This window comes from Schistocerca serialis, chromosome 1 (assembly GCF_023864345.2).
Source record: "Schistocerca serialis cubense isolate TAMUIC-IGC-003099 chromosome 1, iqSchSeri2.2, whole genome shotgun sequence".
NCBI classification, from domain to species: Eukaryota; Metazoa; Arthropoda; class Insecta; order Orthoptera; family Acrididae; genus Schistocerca; species Schistocerca serialis.
Genome location: NC_064638.1, coordinates 608,235,457 through 608,256,149, shown reverse-complemented (window position 1 = coordinate 608,256,149; position 20,693 = coordinate 608,235,457). Strand labels below are relative to the sequence as shown.

General features: G+C 39.3%; 1 protein-coding gene across 4 annotated transcripts in view; it reads right to left on the bottom strand.

Annotated features, from left to right (window-relative positions):
- The window catches only part of LOC126477588 (helicase domino), a 423,343-nt gene that overhangs the window by 318,473 nt on the left and 84,177 nt on the right, over positions 1 to 20,693 (bottom strand). For all 4 annotated transcript variants that reach the window (XM_050103628.1, XM_050103631.1, XM_050103630.1 and 1 more), the window contains 2 exons: positions 19,020 to 19,163; positions 5,067 to 5,226 (listed from right to left, as the gene is read on the bottom strand). In XM_050103628.1, coding sequence (XP_049959585.1) covers positions 5,067 to 5,226; positions 19,020 to 19,163 — 304 coding nt within the window. The remainder of the gene's footprint in view (positions 1 to 5,066; positions 5,227 to 19,019; positions 19,164 to 20,693) is intronic.

The following is a 20,693-nucleotide window of genomic DNA, read 5'->3' as shown; positions in this document are numbered from 1 at the left end:
TCGTCTCCGCCTTCCTATTCCTGGTTTGCTGCATCTTTTCTCTCTTTGAATGTCATACTAATATGAAGTTCACTGTACTCATTTTTGAGGAACACCTTCTATAGCTGTGGTAGTTCAGCTGGGAGGCTTTCTTTATCACAGGTGACATGCACCCTATGTACCAATATGGTCAGCACTGTCTGCCACTGTACTCGACAGTGGCAGCTCCTTGTGTACAGATACAGGTCTGTGTGGTTTTCTTTCTATCTGATGAATGACCAAGTTTACAGTCTGCCACCTCCTTTATTAGCATGTCCAAGAAAGGAAGACAGCCAGTCTCCTTTATTTTTACAGTGAAACCACTGTTTTGATGGATGCTATTAAGGTGGTCCAGGAACTCATCCACTACCTATGTGTCATCCTCCCTTACCACAAAAGTATTGTCAACATTGTGGAAGAACTATTGGGTTTCTGATGAACCATTTGAAGGGCCACTTCCACAAAGAGTTCCATGTAGAGATTTGTGACCCTTGGTGCCAGTGAGGAGGTCATGGCCACTCCATGCATCTGTTCGTACAACCTCCTGTTGCAATTTAAAGAGATGGCTGTCAGTGTACCTTCAAAAAGTTTCACTATTTGTGGCTGCAAGAGTCAAGACAGCAGCACTGAGGAGGCTTGCAGAGATACTTTTGTGAATATTGATGTAACACTGAAATTCACAAGCAATTAATCTTTTTATAGTTAAGTCATCTCTTTATAGTCGCATGTCCTTAAAGTACTTCACAAAATCTGTTGATTCTTAACATGAAAACAAGTGTCCCACAAGGGGTTTCAAAAATGTCACCACATATTTCGCCAGTCGATAATTGTGTGAATTAATGGTGTCTGGTATTGGCTGCAGAGGCACTCCTTCCTTATAGATTTTTGGCAATACATAAAGGTATGGTGTCGCTACTTCTTCACTGCCTTTGGCAGATATACGTTCTGCAACACATGCACTGTTTTGCTGGTGACTGTCAAGGTTGGATCCTTCTTGAGCTTCCCTTAGGCTGGGTACTGTAGCAGTGTACTAGTTTTATGATGGTAGCCATCAGTGTGTATCAGCACCTTTGCATTCACTTTGTCTGCTGGACAAATCATAGTTTAACTGCTAATGAAAAGCGAAGGTCTCTAAATGAAAGACAGAGTGCATGTTGTAAGTCAAATCTGTTGTTATTCATTTCTCAAACAAAATTTCATATCAGAAAGTACAAATGCTCCCACTAAGGATAATAACAACTACAATAAAACATCATCGAGGCATAAAAAGACCATTAAAAGGTAGTTGTATTAAAAGTACAAACACAAAGGCACATTCCCACAACCAGAGTACAACTGATTATTAATTATCAATTACTGAAAGCAGTTTCCTGGCCTGATGGAGATGGGAAGGTGAAAGGGGGGAGGAGGAGGAGGAGGAAAAGATTCAGGAGGCAAGTAGGGGGTAGTGGGATCTTTCAACACCTCATTCAGCAGCTGAATAACAAAATGAAAGGAGTTCGGGGGGGGGGGGGGGGGGGGGGGGGGGGGGGGGGGGTAAAACATATTAAACATAAAAGGGAGGCAGTTGGGGAGGGAAGAGAGGAAAGGAGAGAAGGTGAAGATGACAAGGGAGTTGGGAGAGGAGAGAGAGAAATGGAGAGAGGTGGAGATCATAGAAACTTGTGCTGGAAGGGACCATCAAAATAGCCCACATAATGAAGCAGCTGTCAACGTCATTAGTGTTTGGTGTACAGCATGTTTGGCAACTAAATGTTCAAGTCTACAGTCTGTCACAGTTTTGGCAGTAGCCATTCATGTGAGTACACATTTTGTTACCTATCATGCCCAAATAGAATGTTGCACAGTCATTGCAGCACAGCTGATATATTGTACGACTGTTTTCACACACGCCCATGCCATTGACTGGGAAAGAAATGCTTGTGACTGGACTGCAGTAACAAAGCTTTACATATATAATTGACCTCCGAAAATGAAAGAATCGTGGGTCAGGATGTTGCTGACTAGGAGGATTTGGAAAGAGATGGTGGGTTTCGTACCAGAAGGACATTAGGAAAGACACTGTTCTATGGCCACAAGAGCATGGGTATGGGAGATGTTGATGTACAAGGACACCGAACCAACAAGGAGTGTAATGGCAACTGGATACAAACTATGGGGTGGTGGTGATGGAAGTGAGCAGTGTCTTGAATGTATGATGGGAGGTTGCGGACAACAGTTTGCAGGTTTTGGTGAAAAAAGGAAGATGTTTGTTCTGTGTGAGCATTGTTCCCAGCCTTGTGGGATGGTATCAGGATCATGATTGTAAGATCTGTATGGAGAGGTATTGCACAATTGGTGGACACCTTGGGCCACATAGTCTCTTCGATTCATGAGCGCTGTGGTGAAGTCATTGTCTGTGGAAAGGATGATAAGATCTGGATTGGTTTTCAGGTTACAGATAGCTGTGTGTTCCATAGGAGCTACGCTGGACTCACTAGGGAGGGATTTAGGAAAGGAAGATAAGGTCAGGTGCAAGTGACGAATTCGGGAAAGATTACCAGGGAATGAATATTTGGAAGGGTTGGAAGATTATGGTTGGAGAGTGGTTAGAAAACCTACTCCCAAATCTGCTTTGCCTTATCCTTCCAACACAACAATCCAACTTTCTAGATTTCAATTCCAATATCTCAGATGGTTCCTTTAAATATGTCTGTTCATATAAATTGCACCAACCATCGTTGGTACCTCTAATTTTATGGCTATCAGCCATTCCATGTCAAAAAGTCTTTTCCTTACAGATCTACACCTGTGGACTTCACATCTGCAGTGGAAAGCTTGAGTTGTTGAAATACACCAACTGCCATCCATCCAACTTACAGAATATCTTTGTTCATTCCTATTCCAATAATGCTCACTACCTGGCAGCCCATGGGTCATTCCCTTGTGCTCAGCCCTGGTGCAAGACTTGCCCCACATTTCCACCCACCACCTTTTGCAGCAAACCAGCCACAGGAGCACGTGCGACAGCAGACATGTTATACATGAGCTATGCTGCAATTACTGTGCAGCATTTTGTGGGCGCAAGTAACCAACTGTCTACTTGCATGACTGGCCAATACTAAACTGTGGCAAACCGCAAACTTGACCATTCATGTATTGTGCCCCCACAATTCAAGTGCTTCAACAGCTGATTAATTACATGGCTCATCTGGATGGTCCCTTGCAGCATGAGTTTCTCATAACTACACAAGCAGGGATTGTCTCCCCAGCATAGCCCGCATACTTGCAATAACCCTGGCCTGAACCTCCACTAACCCGTGCTCACATCAGTCTGTTACAGGTGAGTGGTTGCCTCTTCCTATTTTATGTACTGTTCCATTCAAGGATTTTCCATTATTATAAAAAGAGAACTTTATTTTGTAAAGGAAGATGTCTACCAAATTATTATAATGACATCAAAAATAAAGAATGACAACAACTCATCTATAACTGATTGCCACATAGTGCAGTGATGTATGTAACATCACAGAGTTTTTGCTAGCTTCTGAATTCTACAGAGTTCACCAGAAAAATGTATACATTCTTTGTCAGGCTCTATCGAGACACTGATATTGTTGTTCGATTTGAGTTATGAGTGTGTTGTACTATGGTCTTTGGCTAAACAGATGTTAGAAATTTCATCTCGGTATTGAGAAGATGGCTGGAGTAAGATTGACATTTGAGTAACGAAAATTGTTTGTGAAGTGATTTCTCAAGTTTGATAACGCCATTAAAGTGCAACATCAGTAGAGGCTGGAGTTTTAAACAGAACTGCCAACCTGCCTAACAATTAAATGCACCATTGCCAAATTTGAATTGCAGGGACAATTTATGATATTCACAAAGGAATATCAGGAAAACTGTGTACAGATACAAGTCCTGCTTCGTCAGCTCTTGTGTTGGAAACATTTGTTACTTCTCCACAGAAGCCTGCTACGCAATGTGCATGTGAAGTGGGGGTTAGCAGTACAAGCGCACAAAGAACTCCAAAAGCTGCAAAGTGGAAAGTTTACATTCCACAATTACTGCTCGTGATTAATGACAACGATCCTGATCGCTGAATGCAATTTTGCGAATGGTATCAGCAAATGGTAACTGGCGCCAAACAATTTGTGACAAAGGTAGTGTGGAATGACAAGGAACAATTTATATGTAATGGAACCATCAATTGGTGTAACAGTGTGTACTGGGCACCGGAAAATTCACATGTTTATGTGGATAAAGCAGTCAATCTACCAAGGGTTCATGTGTGGTGTGGACTGTCATCTAAGGGCTTAGTAGGACCCTTTTTCTTTGATGCTACTGTCAATGCAGAAGTGTACCTGGAAATGTTATGCACGTCAATTTTGCCAGGTATATGTGCCTTTATTGAGCTGATGAAGAGGTCTTCAACCAAAGGGATGGGGAGCCACCACACTACCACCTAGCTGTAAGAGCTTTTCTGGATGACAATTTTCCGGGGCATTGGATTGGACGAAGAGGGCCCATTGAGTTCCCTCCACAATCGCCACCTATGGAGTTTTACTTGTGGGCAATTGTGAAAGATTATTAACATAAGCCATGCGTGCTGGAGGAGCTTCACCAGGAGATTACAGTGACATGTGCAGCAATCTCCACTGTAACACTGACTGACATAGTTGCAGTGACTGCTCGTCATTCTGTTATGTGTATAGCCGGGAACGATGAAGATTTAAAGTAACCTTGTGCTAAACTGGAGGTTGTACAACATGTATGATCAATTATTAAATGTAAAATAAACACATATGTAATACTTTTCGTTCCTTAAGTGTGTATACATTTTTCTGGTGGACTCTGTATTTTTCAGCCCAAACTGAATTCATAGTTATGATAAAACATATCTACAGACTGCCATCAATGCAACATGTGACATGTTTCTATTGGCTGCTCTTTTCTGTGTGAAATGTGAATCCATTGTGCTTAATAATAATCATCTTGATAATAACACTTCAAAAGAATAAACATTCTCCCTTAGTGAAATTACCACTATCACATAAACAGAAACCTACCATTGTCATCATCATTATCGACATCATCGTTGTCATCTTCATCATCTTCTTCTGTGTCTACTTCTGACATTTCATTGACTTCCATTTCCACAGTATCATCCGCTGACAGTGAACCTTTGTATTTGGCCAGGAGATCTTCAATGCTCAATTCACTCTCTGCCTGTTTTGAGAACACAGTGACAAGTTAAGCAATGGAAATGTAAGACACAGAATCACATATAAACTGCATGGTAACACATATGTATTGTAAACCTATGAGTTACAAAAGCCATAAACAAATGAAGGCTAGAGATGGATAGGAAGGAAGGAAAAAAATGAGAAAATATACTAACCCTAATTTCAGATTTTATTTTTTTAGAAGAGTCTGTAAGAAAATCTAGTTTTTCATTTTGGGTGCAGCATCCATAAATTTATGGAAGGATGATTTCATTTGCCATCCTGGCTGTTATAAAATCACCATGAACAGCTGACTTCAGTTGTTTGCCATTTTCAAGTGCATACTTCATACTTGTAAATTTACGCCATCACACCATGTGTGTGGTATGAGCACTTAAAGAGATTGGAAAACAAGAGAATTCCCAAGAAGATACATGAAATGGAGATGCACAGGAAATGACCATGAGGGAGGCAAAGGGGCAAATGGCTGAAAGGTGCGGAGCAGTGTGTTGAAAAAAGAAGCAAGGACTGGAGCACAATGAACACTGGAAGATGTTGGGAAAACAGGACTAGGCAAAGCTTATGTTCCAAACAGAGCCTGCCTGGGGCTGGAAATTGTTCAACATGACTATGATGACCCCATGTGATTGTATACAAATATACATCTGTAATTTTAATAAGAACCACTGTTATAGTAAACACGAGCAAGAACAACATTCTATATTTGTTGACAGTTTAAAATAACATTACTTTTGCAGCAGCACACATACATAAACATGAAAAAGTCATATGACACAAAACCTTGTCCTATGTTTGTGCAATATGAGTCTATATGTTTGTATACATATGTCAGTAATGTTATTTTAAAGCACTGACAAATACTTTGTGCTGTTCTGATTTGTGTTTACTACAAAGCAATTACATATTAAAATACAAATGTACATTTGTATAATCCCACAAGTGTAAATTTACGAGTATAGGAATATGCACTTAGACCAAGACCTGAGTGGAGCAGTGTGGGCAGCACTTAATGCTGTTTCCTCCTCAGCATGCAACACAAACCTATTTGACACTGACGAGATCTAGTTGCAAGTGTTTTGGGAGATACAGGTAACTGACAGTAACAGCAGACAGCAGCATGAGAGTGCAACACAAACCACTTTGTGTTTCTCAAGCACGCAGCAAGAAGCGAGCCATGTCCTTTGAAGAAATTGTCACAGCACTACAAGAAGAACCCGAAATTTGGCAGTCTAGTCCTTCTCAGTAGAAAAATAGGTTGATTGGAAGGAATATGTGAAGTGAAACAGCAATGAAGCTTAATATTGATGGCAAGTACATATTTTTACTGTGTCATTTAATTCTGACAAAAGTAGTTTACAAACATGTCTCACACATTGTTTGCTGCTACTCACATTACATACAATTGTTTCAATTCATCTACATCTACATCATACCTTGCAAGCCACCTGCTGGCGTGTGGTGGAGGATACTTTCGGTACCACTATTTAATACCTCAAACCCTGTTCCACTCGTGAATAGTGCGTGGGACACTCTTCCCGCTCCCCCCTCTGCCTTTCTCTTTCCCCTTTCCTAAGTCTTGAGGAAGGCAAATCCAAGAAGTGACCACTTCTGGTGTTGTGTACATGCACCTCAAATCTCAAGCCAAATTTTTTCAGATCTTCTCTGGCATACATCAAACATATATAGGCTAAGTAATGTCATTATGCCGAGACATTTAAAGCGGTTTCTGCAGGACTCCCTCTGACATAATCCTTCTAAACACCTGATTGTCATCTTCTGCCATCTGAAAACACATTTAGCTCCTGGGGGAATTACCCCAGACTGACATTCCATACTGCGGGTAAGAATGGAAGAAAGCAAACTATGACTGGAGCAAACAGCTGCAGTCTCATCTTATCCTCATCTATGTTCATAAAACAACGGTCCTTTACAGTTCTCTTCATTTCTGGAAACAGAAAAAATGTGACATGGGGTCATATCTGGAGAATATGGAGGCTGGGGCATCATTACAGGATTGTTTCTCACAAAAAAATTCATGGGCAAGAATTGAAGTGTGATTAGGTGCATTAGTGTGGTGCAAAAGCCGTGAATTAAGATGCTGCAAATCCTAGCATTTTTTCAGACTGACTCCTGCAAACAACCTTGAACTTCTAGGTAGTACTCCTTATTGATTGTTTGACCTTTTGGCAAGAAATCATGATGCACTGTCCCATTAAAATTGAAGAAAACGGTGAGCATAACGTTCAAATTCGAACACACTTTGGTCTTGATGTTTCAGAAACCTCCTCTGGGATGACTGAGTCTTAGTTTTTATGTCATATCCAAACACCCATGTTTCATCACCTGTTACGAAACATTTCAGTAGTTCTGCATCATCGTGACTCCTGAGCAACTAGCATTCACCACAGTTTTTGCTCAAAATTCAACATCTTTGATACAACTTTTGCTATCATACATTTCATATGCAAAAAAGATTTTGTGTCACGAGTCAACTGATATGCCATCATTGTTAGCAATTTCTCTGATTCTGATCCAGTGCCCATTCATAATTATTTCTTTCACTTTTTCCATATTTTCATCAGTAGTTGATGTGCTGGGGCAGAATCCTCGTCATCTTCAACAAAATCAAACAAAGGGAACTCCAGGTAGGAATATCAACAATGTAACCAAAGGATAGATTCCTCATTCGTCATACCACTCACAAATTCCTGTTTTACTCACAGCAGACTAACCAAAAGCAATATTCAACATTTCTTAAACTTTGCAACATTTTATTCCATTGTCTCGGCAAAATTAAATGCAAATTCCCTGATCTATTTCTGCAACACATCATTAATCACCACTCATAAGGAAACACATGGAACTTTCTTGACAACTGACAGCAGATTAAACATCCAATATGATTGCCACTGTACTGAAACGTTTCACACAAGTTTACCAACACAAGAATGAAAAATCGTGCACATCAGACTAATACTACCCACAAAATTACAAAATTCCCAACACTGTTTGTATATACCTTGTATGTGTTAGTTTTGACTGTAAAGGACAAAGGCAAAAATTAATAAGAATGGAGAACAGGAGAGTACACACAAACTCCACCTGGGATGAGAACAACTAATGAAGAGTGGAAAAAAAATTGTTGAAGGGCTGTATTTGTACTCTGTTATTGTTTGTATGTTTGGAGATAAGATGAATACAGTATGAAAAATCGGTCAAGCCACTAGTATCTGTAATGCTATCACATGCTGTGACCATTTCGAATATGAAACAATTCAAACATTTCACTCGACTTTGCTATCTTCATATGTCAGTAAATGCAGTGATTTGCTAATCACACATTTTCAGCTTTCTCACGTATCACTAAAATCTCAAGCTGTGTTAAAGATTATTCAAGTTGTTGTTGTTGTTGTTGTGGTCTTCAGTCCTGAGACTGGTTTGATGCAGCTCTCCATGCTACTCTATCCTGTGCATGCTTCTTCATCTCCCAGTACCTACTGCAGCCTACATCCTTCTGAATCTGCTTAGTGTATTCATCTCTTGGTCTCCCTCTATGATTTTTACCCTCCACACTGCCCTCCAATACTAAATTGGTGATCCCTACATGTCTCATAACATGTCCTACCAACCGATCCCTTCTTCTAGTCAAGTTGTGCCACAAGCTCCTCTTCTCCCCAATTCTATTCAATACCTCCTCATTAGTTATGTGATCTACCCATCTAATCTTCAGCATTCTTCTGTAGCACCACATTTCTAAAGCTTCTATTCTCTTCTTGTCTAAGCTATTTATCGTCCACGTTTCACTCCCATACATGACTACACTCCATACAAACACTTTCAGAAACGACTTCCTGACATTTAAATCTGTACTCGATGTTAACAAATTTTTCTTCTTCAGAAACGCTTTCCTTGCCATTGCCAGTCTACATTTTATATCCTCTCTACTTCGACCATCATCAGTTATTTTGCTCCCCAAATAGCAAAACTCCTTTACTACTTTAAGTGTCTCATTTCCTAATCTAATTCCCTCATCATCACCCGACTTAATTCAACTACTTTCCATTATCCTCGTTTTGCTTTTGTTGATGTTCATCTTATATCCTCCTTTCAAGACACCATCCATTCCGTTCAACTGCTCTTCCAAGTCCTTTGCTGTCTCTGCCAGAATTACAATGTCATCGGCGAACCTCACAGTTTTTATTTCTTCTCCATGGATTTTAATACCTACTCCGAACTTTTCTTTTGTTTCCTTTATTGCTTGCTCAATATACAGATTGAATAACATCGGGGATAGGCTACAACCCTGTCTCACTCCCTTCCCAACCACTGCTTCCCTTTCGTGTCCCTCGACTCTTATAACTGCCATCTGCTTTCTGTACAAATTGTAAATAGCCTTTCGCTCCCTGTATTTTACCCATGCCACCTTCAGAATTTGAAAGAGAGTATTCCAGTCAACATTGTCAAAAGCTTTCTCTAAGTCAAAAAATGCTAGAAACGTAGGTTTGCCTTTTCTTAATCTTTCTTCTAAGATAAGTTGTAGTATCAGTATTACCTCACGTGTTCCAACATTTCTACGGAATCCAAATTGACCTTCCCCGAGGTCGGCTTCTATCAGTTTTTCCAAGTTTTTCCATTCGTCTGTAAAGAATTCAAGTAGCAACAATAAAAGTATCTGAATATCAGAATAACTGATTGCCAAGGTGGCAGTGACGACATTAAATAAGAGTGCTCCCCCCCCCCCCCCCCCCCGTCCTGTTCCTGTTGTATAAATTATGTAGTATGAATAAATATATTTTGAGTTGAGCTCATTTTTTTCTGTTTTGACATTGCTGGAGCACAAATGGACCATAGCTTCTGATAAATAACTAAATAAAAAGTAAATAGGTTTCAGTGTTATTTCTTGAATCATAAGCAAACTGACTATTCTCAGCAAATCAACAAACTGAGCAGAAGAAAGATGGTTTCTGCACTTCTGTAATGAAGTAATTGTGACTCTCAATATTGGTAACTGTTCAAACTTCATCGTGTTGCTGTGTCAACTTGAATCTGTAAGGATGACTGACAACACGTATATCTGAAAGCTTACTGCAAAGAGAAAGTACCATAGATTCATATGAATAAGTTACACGTTGATACGACTGTATAACTGATTCATCTAAATGTGAAAGACTACAAATGTCTGCCACACAGGATTCAAACTAGTGAAGAAGCTTGTGTTAATATCTGCAGTTACTTAAATCCATAGGCCACACAGTAACAACAATTTTATTTCCAAATAAGGAAAAAGAAGTAACTACTTTCATAAGTGTTAAAGAATTAGCAACTTAGAAAGGAGAGAGGAAAATACACATCTCCTTATTCACATTGTTATTCTGAGGCAATGAAACTGACAAAAACAATAGTGGGGATTATTTGGATGTGAAGATATCTAAAAGTTTGTACTAAAATGCTAGGAGGCAAATTGAATTTTGAAAAGAATGAGGGGTGGTACTACCAAGTCCAGCCATGAAAATGGTGGTACATTCATTTCAGCACACATTATGTTGCTAAATGAAAGTTTGGTTGCAAATGTACCAACCTCTGAAATTAGGAAAATAACTGAAGGAATCTGAAATATCGTACTGCCAGTAGCAATGGTAATGGTAGTGGTGGTGGTGGTGGTGGTGGTGGTGGTTGTTGTTGTTATCAGTCTGAAGACTTGTTTGATGCAGATCTCCACAGTAATCTATTCTGTGCAAGCCTCTTCATTTCTAAATAATTACTGCAATCTAAACCATCTGAACCTGCTTACTATAGGCAAGTCTTGATCTCTTCATACAATACACCCCCCTCCCCCCTTACAGTCTTCCATTCCCATACTGAATATTCTTTGACAGCTCAGGATATGCCCACTTCTTTTGGTCAAGATGTGCCATAAATTTTTATTCTCTGCAATTTGATTCTATATCTCTCCATTAGTTACTAAATCTAACAGTGTAACTTTCAGCATTCTCCTAAAGTAGCAAAATTCAAAACTTCTATTCTCTTTATAAATGAACTGTTTATCATCCACATTTCACTTCAGTATAAGGTTACACTCCAGACAAATACTATCAGAAAAGACTTCTGAACACTAAAATTTATATTATTTGTTAACAAATTTCTCCTTTTTCAGAAATACTTTCCTTGTTACTGCCAGCACACGTTGTATATTCAGCCATCATTAGTTATTTTGCTACCCAAATAACAAAATTCACTGACTAAGTTTACTTTCTCATTTCTTAATCTAATTCCCTCAGCATCACCTAATTTAGTTTGACTACATTCCATTATCTTGTTTCACTTTAATTGGTGTCCTCCTTAAAATCTCTTTTCAAGCAACTATATATTCCATTCAACTGCTCTTCGAAATCATCTGCTGTCTCTGACAGAATTACAATATCAGCAGCGAACCTCAAAGTTCTTATTTCTTCTCTCTGAACCTGCATTCCATTTCCATATTTCTTCGTGGCTTCCTTTACTCCTTGCTCAACATACTGATTGAGTTACATTGGGGATAGGCTACAACCCTGTCTCATTCCTTTCTCAACCATAACTTGCTTTCATGACCCGCAGTTCTCAACAACTGTGATCTGATTTCTGTACAAATTGTAGACAAGCTTTTTCTCCCTGTATTTTATCTTTGTTATTTTCCTCTCTAAAGTACTAGAGGGACTACAAAATGCCGTTAAGGTCCTAGACCCGATGAAGGGAAACTCCTGATCTACATCTCCACGCAGAAGAGAGTGGGCAACGTCACTTCATGTGATGGCTAACGTAGACAGGGACCGAGGGATGACTGAGATAAGTCATCACCCCAGCATTTGCTGGACAGGGCACCCTCTTGCCCTGGAAATGAGAAATCATTTCCAAAAGCAGAAGAACCAGCTAATGGTCAACGACATAGGATGTGGAAGGCAACAGGAAACCACCATATTAAAGAACTATGGTTATCCCAAGCATCAGAAGTAAACCATGTCAGTATCTTCTGTAAAATTTTCTGGAAATAAAATAGTCCCCCAATCGGATCTCTGGGTGGGGACTGCAAAAGATATAGACAACGTGAAGGAAAAGAATCCAAATTTTAACATAGCCACTTGGAATGTGAGAACACTGCTTCAGTGTAGCAAGCTATAAAATGTAAAACTTGAAATGGAACGACTGGAAATCGATATCCTAGGCATATCGGAGATGAGATGGCCCCAACCAGTTGATTTCTGGTCTGGAGAATACGGAGTCATTCACACTGGAACTGACCAAGATAGACCAGGAATGAGAGGAGTTGGAATAATTGAGGAAAATCTATTGCTCATGTGTCAAGGGATATGTGCAATATAGCTCTCGAACAATACTAGTCAGACTTGAAACTAAACCAAAGGACACTGTGATAATACAAATATACATGCCAGTATCCAAAGAAGAAGATGTAGTCATTGACAAAATATATGAAGAAATAAGTAATGTGATGAGAAATGTTAAGGGAGATGAAAACCTGATTGCAATGGGGGACTGGAACGTGATTGTGGGTGAAGAACCGGAGGAAGGATTTTTGGGAAATTTGGACTTGGAAGAAGAAATGAAAGAGGAGATTGACTTGTCGAGTTCTGCTCGAGGAACCAATTAGTTGTTGCAAACACACTTTTCCAACATCACAAACAGAGAAGATACACATGGAAGGCCCCTGGAGACCTGAGGAGACAACAGATTGATTACATTCTAGTGAAAGCACATTTTAGGAACCAGATAAAAGATTGCAGGAGCTATCCATCTGCAGACATAGGCAGTGATCATAACCTGGTCGTAATGAAAAGTTCACTGAGATTCAAATGTTTGAAGAAGAAGCCAGTGAAACTTAAATGGGAACTAGAACTATGCCGGAACACCTCTTTCAGAGGAAGTAATAGGAAGAGAAGAGCAAGTAGATGAAGATGACAAGGGAGATGGCATTCAGCAAGAAGAATTTGACAGAGCTCTAAAAGAACCATGGGACAACAAAGCAGGGTATTGATGACATCCCTGGAGAACTAAAAAAGAATGCTGGTGACAGTATGAAAATGATGCTGCTTAAACTTATTAGGTCCATCTATAACACAGGAGAGATGCTGACAGACTTCCAGAAATGTATCAATGTTCCTATACCAAAGAAGGCAGCAGCTACAAAATGCGAACAGTACCAAACGCTAAGTCTAATATCACATGCATAAAAAAGTCTCATAAAAACAGTTCTGAAGAGAAGGTGGAGGATATGCTGAGTGAAGATCAGTTTGGTTTCAGAAGGGGATTGAGAACAAGAGAGGCGATTCTGGCACTGAGACTCGTTATTGAAAAGCAATTACAGAAAAATAAACCAACTTATATTGTCTTTGTAGACATGGAAAAGGCATTTGATAACGTTATCTGGCAAGAGATGTTCAGAGTGCTGAGGAAAATTGGAATAAAGTACAAAGACATCTGTGTGATACTCAGTTTCTATAAGAATGAGGTGGCAGTGATTAGGAACTGTCACCATGAACAAGAAGTAAATATTAGAAAAGCGGTAAGACAAGGATGTGCTCTCTTTCCTCTTATATTCAATGCTTACATCCAGGAAGCTATAGACCAAGTTAGAGAAACTACTGAGGTGGGGATCAAAATTAAGGGGAGTCGTACCGCCCTATCACGACAATGTTAAATTGGCTATATAAATACCCCAGTTCTCTCAGGAACTGTTGAGTACATAAATGTGGTGTTTTTATCACATGTTCTCCCAAGTTTTGTGACTATTGCTCTACAATAACTTTAAAATAACAACTGGAAAAAAGTTATGATTTTTTCCCTAAACATATAATTTTTTGGTGTAAATTTTCACAATTTTTCTATTGGCAGCATCTATGTTTCCACTAATCATGTATGCTTCTATAACCTTGCCTTTCTCATCCAGCCAATCCTTCTTTCCTACTTTGGATTTCACATCAATTTCGTTTTTTTTTTTTTTTTCAGACTTCTTTATTTCCTTTTTCCTTTTTGATTTTCTACCTTTTTACACTTTCTCCTTTTGTCAGTCAGATTTAATAAGGTGCATGTTATCCAAGTATTTCTACTAGGCCTAGTCTTTTTGCCTATTTGATCCTCCGCTGATTCCTGTATCTCATCTCTCAAAGCTATCCATTCATTTCCTACCATATTCCTTCTCCTTCTTCCAGTCAGTCGATTGTTGCAGTATGCTCCCTTGGAAACATTTAACCTGTATTTTGTGCAAAATTTGACATACAAATTTAAAATGTTATGCTACATGAGTGAAGACAAGCCTTATTGCTTTGAAAGTTACTGTTAAAAAAGTACTGATTGGGGAACTTTTTGACTGGAATTTCTGTTTTAGAAAAATCTTCAACAGTTTTTTCTTTCCGAAATGGCATTTTTTCCTTATTTGGGCTGTATTTAAGCTTTCAACTAATCACCTTTCTGTTGAGAAGCACATTTTCCCATCAGTGAACTAGTAATGTCTCCAGGTTAAGGTATTTCTGGACATTCTACCTCTTTTCCCTCACAATCTGACGATTAAAAATGTGAAAATATTAATTTGACCTTTTGTGGCACATACTTGACAACACTACTGATAGATCCAACCAGGTACTTAACATAGAAGTAGAACTGAAAATAGCTATTCGCACATTATGGGAAGAATTTAAATGCAGTCGAAATACAGTTGACTGACTTTGTTTTTCGGTCACTGTAGTGCAGAGTGCACACACTATAAAGTGGGAATCAGTCACAACAGTAAGCACACTAAAATTGTGAGTGTCATAAGGAGAAGAATGGTGCATGAAAACAAGCTCTGCCTCCCTCTCACACCCATCTTCTGTAAAAGTAGAACTGACATAATGTTACCAGGATTGCTGACAGCTTCTGGTGTAATGAGAGTCTTAATCGAAACCTGTGATGGACCAATGTTAAGTCTTTTCACTAATTTCAAAACAAGAAAAGAAAGCAACAGGCAGTGTACAGCATAAAGCATTTGGGAACAGCTACCACACAACTACCTGTTGAGGCTGGTGCAGTACTGTAAACCATGGTAGTTCACACCTGACATCTAGCAGTGTCTGACACAACCCACAGCTCAAAAAACCCATCGCCTAAAACTGGCACACTAAAACTGTCCACATTATACAAACGTTTGAGCTGTAGCAGACAAACAAGCATATGCTTTTCTTTGTTCTAAGATGATAGGTCCCATAGGTGGGTACTACAGTGAATTTCGCAACATGTATTTTATACAGGCCATTCAACTGCCCACAGGTGTCAAGGCACCTGAGCATCAAGCGCACTGATACATTGTTGTGTACATGCACTTTTCATTTCACAAACACTTTCTTAGGCACATTATCTTTCCTCACTGGGCTTAACAAGGCAACGTGCAATATCAATAATGGAAAATTGCTTACATTTTTGATATTTACACGCAGAAAATAAAGCTCGTTCAAGCTACCTCAGGTAAAATAGTTCATCTGGATACAATTTGCTATGAACAGTCTCTATTACGTATTTTTTCATTTTGGGGCAGAAATAGCATTTATTGTGAAAGGTGAATTTTTCAGGTCCCTACCAATAAATTATGAACTGAATCCACATCTGCCTCTGGAAATCTGGTTCTGAAATCATTGTCTTACCATGTTTTGAAATCAATGTCTTACCGTTATATACTGAAGAGTAAAAGAAATTGGTACAGCTCCCCAATATCGTGTAGCCCCCCCCCCCCCCCCCCCCCCAAGAAGTGCCACAACATGACATAACATGGACTCGACTAATGTCTAAAGTAGTGCTGTAGGGAATTGACACCGTGAATCTTGCAGGGTTGTCCATAAAGCTGTAAGAGAACGAGTGGGTGGAGATCTCTTCTGAACAGCACGTTACAAGGCATCCCAGATATACTCAATAATGTTCATGTCTGGGGAGTTTGGTGGCCAGCGGAAGTGTTTAAATTCAGAATAGTGTTCCTAGATCCACTCTATAGCAATTCTGGATGTGTGGGGTGTTGCATTGTCCAGCTGGAATTGCCCAAGTCCATTGGAATGCACAATGGACATGAACGGATGGAGGTCATCAGACAGAACGTTTACGCGTGTGTCACCTGTCAAGAGTCGTATCTAGATGTATCAGGGGTCCCATATCACTCCAACTTCACATGCCCCACACCATTACATAGCCTCCACCAGCTTGAACAAACCCCTGCTAACATGTGGAGTCCATGGGTTCGTGAGGCTGTCTCCATATTCATATGTATCCATCCACTTGATACAATTTGAAACGAGACTTGTCTGACTAGGCAATATGTTTCCAGTCATCAACAGTCCAGTGTTGGTGTTGATGGGTCCAAATGAGGTGAAAAGCTTTGTGTCATGCAGTCATCGAGGGTACAGGAGGGGGCGTTCAGCTCCGAAAGCCCATTTCGTTGATGTTTCATCGAATGGTTCGCACACTGACACTTGTTGATGGCCCAGCTTTGAAATCTGCAGCAATTTCAGGAAGGATTGCAGTTCTATCACATTGAACAATTCTCTTCAGTTGTCACATTCTTGCAGGATCTTTTTCTGACGACAGCGATGCCAGAGATTTTGTGTGTTATGGATTCCTGATATTCGTGGTACACTTGTGAAATGGCCGTATGGGAAAATCCCCAATTCATCGCTACCTCGGAAAAGCTGTGTCCCATCACTCGTGCGCTGACTATAACACCACATTAAAACTTACTTAAACCTTGACAAATTGCCATTGTAGCAGCAGTAGCTGATCTAACAACTGCGCCAGACACTTGTCGTCTTATACAGGTGATGCCGACTGCAACACCATATTCTGCCTGTTAACATATCCACGCATTTGAATAGGATGCCTATACCAGTTTCTTTAGTGCTTCGGTGTATAATTTATCTGTACCTTCCAGTGTCTTCAATTGTTTTCTATGACTACGATTCTCTTTTACGGTTTTTAAACCAAGTATTAGCAATGATTAAATTATAAGTTAGTGAGGCCATAATGCCACTTGATTATGTCACCTCTATTATTAAATTAATATACATTAGCGGACCCTGCCAGTAAGCAGGACAAACGCTGAGGAGGAGAAGGAGGAGGAGGAGGAAGAAGAAAAAGATTATATTAATATACATTATCAGACATGTTTATCAAATTAATAAAGGGTTGTGGAAAGCCAATGACTAAAGTCTTTGAGTCTAAACTCTAATGAAGTATAAATTCTCAAAATTTACACTTTTTCCCTCACATGTTGATCTATTTAGGCAATGCTTACTATTACAACTAGTGCTCATCATCTTAAATTTGTTAGCAGTTTTTAGACTCATAAGGGAACCTCCCCATCGCACCCCCCTCAGATTTAGTTATAAGTTGGCATAGTGGATAGGCCTTGAAAAATGGAACACAGATCAATCGAGAAAACAGGAAGAAGTTGTGTGGAAGTATGAAAAAAAAAAAAAAGCAAAATAAACAAACTGAGTAGTCCATGCGCGACATAGGCAACATCAAGGAGAGTGTAAGCTAAGGAGCGCCGTGGTCAGCGTGAGCGGCTGCGGAACAAGAGGTCCTTGGTTCAAGTCTTCCCTTGAGTGAAAAGTTTAATTTTTTATTTTCAGGCAATTATTATCTGTCCATCCGTTATGTTTTCATCACTTTTTTGGGAGTGATTATGACATCCACAAGAAAACCTAAATCGGGCAAGGTAGAAGAATCTTTTTACCCATTGGCCAAGTGTACAAGTTAGGTGGGTCAACAACATATCCTGTCATGTTACGCACATGCAGTCACCAGTGTCGTATAGAATATATCAGACGTTTTTTCCTGTGGAGGAATCGGTTGACCTATGACCTTGTGATCAAATGTTTTCAGTTCCCATTGGAGAGGCACGTCCTTTTGTCTACTAATCACACTGTTTTGCGGTGCGGTCGCAAAACACAGACACTAAACTTATTACAGTGAATAGACACGTCAATGAACGAGCGGACAGATCATAACTTTGCAAAGATAAAAAAAGTAAACTTTTCACTCAGGGGAGGACTTGAACCAAGGACCTCTTGTTCCGCAGCCGCTCACGCTAACCACGGGACCAAGGCACTCCTTAGCGCAGATTGTCCTTGATGTTGCCTATCTGGCACATGGACTACTCAGTTTGTATATTTTGCTTATTTTTTTCATAGTTCCATACAACTTCTTCCTGTTTTCTCGATTGATCTGTGTTCCATTTTTCAAGGCCTATCCAGTATGCCAACTTATAACTAAATCTGAGGGGGGTGCGATGGGGAGGTTCCCTTGTCAGTCACTTTTAGAGGCAGAGTCTCTAAGTGATACAATAGGCCAACAAATAAATGAATAAATTACGATAAAATGAGTGTTTGTCTTCATGTTACTTGACCCTGGGAGAGAATGAAAATGAGAGTCTTTTAAACAGGTAATCACATCACATCATTACAAAACTAAATGGTATGACAGACTACAGTTTTTAAAGGAATATGAGAGGTTATATCAACTTTGCCATCTGCCTTGGCTGAAACGAAAACTATGTACATTATGTTAGATGAGGAGGTAACTGTTTAAAGTACACATTCCAATACATACTTTCAAACACAACTTAGGTGCTTGTAAGAACACAGTTTATAATATACAGAGCTACCACATCAGATGCACTGTCACTATATTTCCTTTATAACTGCAGGCTTTGGGAAATGAAAGTGGGATAAAATGTCATACCATCATTGTAATGAAGTACAGGCTTACTTGTAATTCAGCTAACTCTTTTTTATGGTCAACATTTCCTTCAGTCGCTTCTTGTTCTTGAATTGTCTCTTCATCATCCGTTGATTCTTTATCTGATTCAATAATGAATTCATCATCATCTGCTTTTTCAGAATCTGTTTCATCCTATAAAAGAAAACCAGATTAACGGTCCTGTCTTTGTGTAACTGCAATAATTCTTATTTAAAAATTTAGGTCAAAGCAGAAGAAGTTTTTCAAAAGTATTGAGTGGCTCATAATTACTAAATTTCTTATTACATGGTGAGAGGGATGGAGAAAGGGAAGGAAGAAGTGAAAAGGTAGGAAGGGGAAGGATTGGTTGGGATAAAGGAGTGGAGAAAGAGGCAGGAAGAGGTCAAGAGGTAGGGAGGGAAGGAGGGAGAAAGGGAGAAGCTTCCAAGGTGACAGCAGAATATTTAAAGTTTAAGTTAGTGTTGAGTAAAGTGCATGCTGATATGTTTCACAAAATAGCACTATTAATTACAGTGAATTTAAGCAACACTAGACAATAAAACTCTCTTGAGCCTCAGCAACATTTACTACATTGGGAAAGCCTTAAGGGTTCAATACACTTTCAGTCAGCTATCAAAAATGTTTTAAAGTCACTCTAACAGAATTGTTGCACTTAGATATTTCATAAACAATTAAGTCCTAACAATTTTCATTGCACAGCATAATTACTCAATTTCCAAATCACACAGTTCCTTTGATATCACCACTCTCAAAATGAGATCGGCAGCATAACAAATATTCCATCTTGGGTAAAGATTTTCTAATGCTATATTTACATAGTGGGAGTTTGTTGTAAGTGAGCGTTGTCTTTAGTACCCTGAATGTAGGTAGTAGGGAAATGATACTGTAATAGGACAAGTTGCTTCAAAAGCATATACTGTATTCCTATCAAACGTCTGGACTGAACATTTTTGTCTTCTTAGAGACTGATGCCACTGTCTCCTTATTGATGTCCTGTGTTTCTCACAGTTCTTATCTTTCCATTTTCCTCTTAGCGTTTGATAAACATAAAACACTGGCAAGATACACACATTATAAAGTATCAAAAGGGAGAATTCTACGGAGTGTCTCAAAAAAAGTTTATATTTGTTGTATTGAAATAAAATTAGATTCAAATCTATCGACAAAATCTTTATTTATTTTTGAAATATACAGTTTAGGAATTTACTTCTTAAAAATAATGTCATTTAAATGCAATCCAGCATGCCTATGGCACTTGTGTAAACGGTGAGCAAAATTTTGCATGACTGCTCAAATGTAGACATGGGGGTGGCTGCCACTTCACTATGGACATTTTCTTTCAAGTGCTCCAGAGAAGTCAGATTATTGACATACAGTTTAGATTTGACATATCCTCATACGAAAACATCCTTGAGATTCAAATCTCGAGTGTGTGAAGGCCAATTTACGTCATTCCTCCTGGAGATCAATTTGCCATGGAAAATTTTATGAACTCGAAAAACAGATGCATTGGTTGTGTGTGCTGTGGCTCCATCTTGATGAAACCATGTTCTTTGGTTATAACCAGGAAAGTTTTGCAATTCAGGCACCATCTTTTAACATCAACATTGGCACACAATGCTCTGGATTCACTGTAACTGCACGACCTCTCTCATCCTCGGAAAAAGTACAGGCCAATTATCC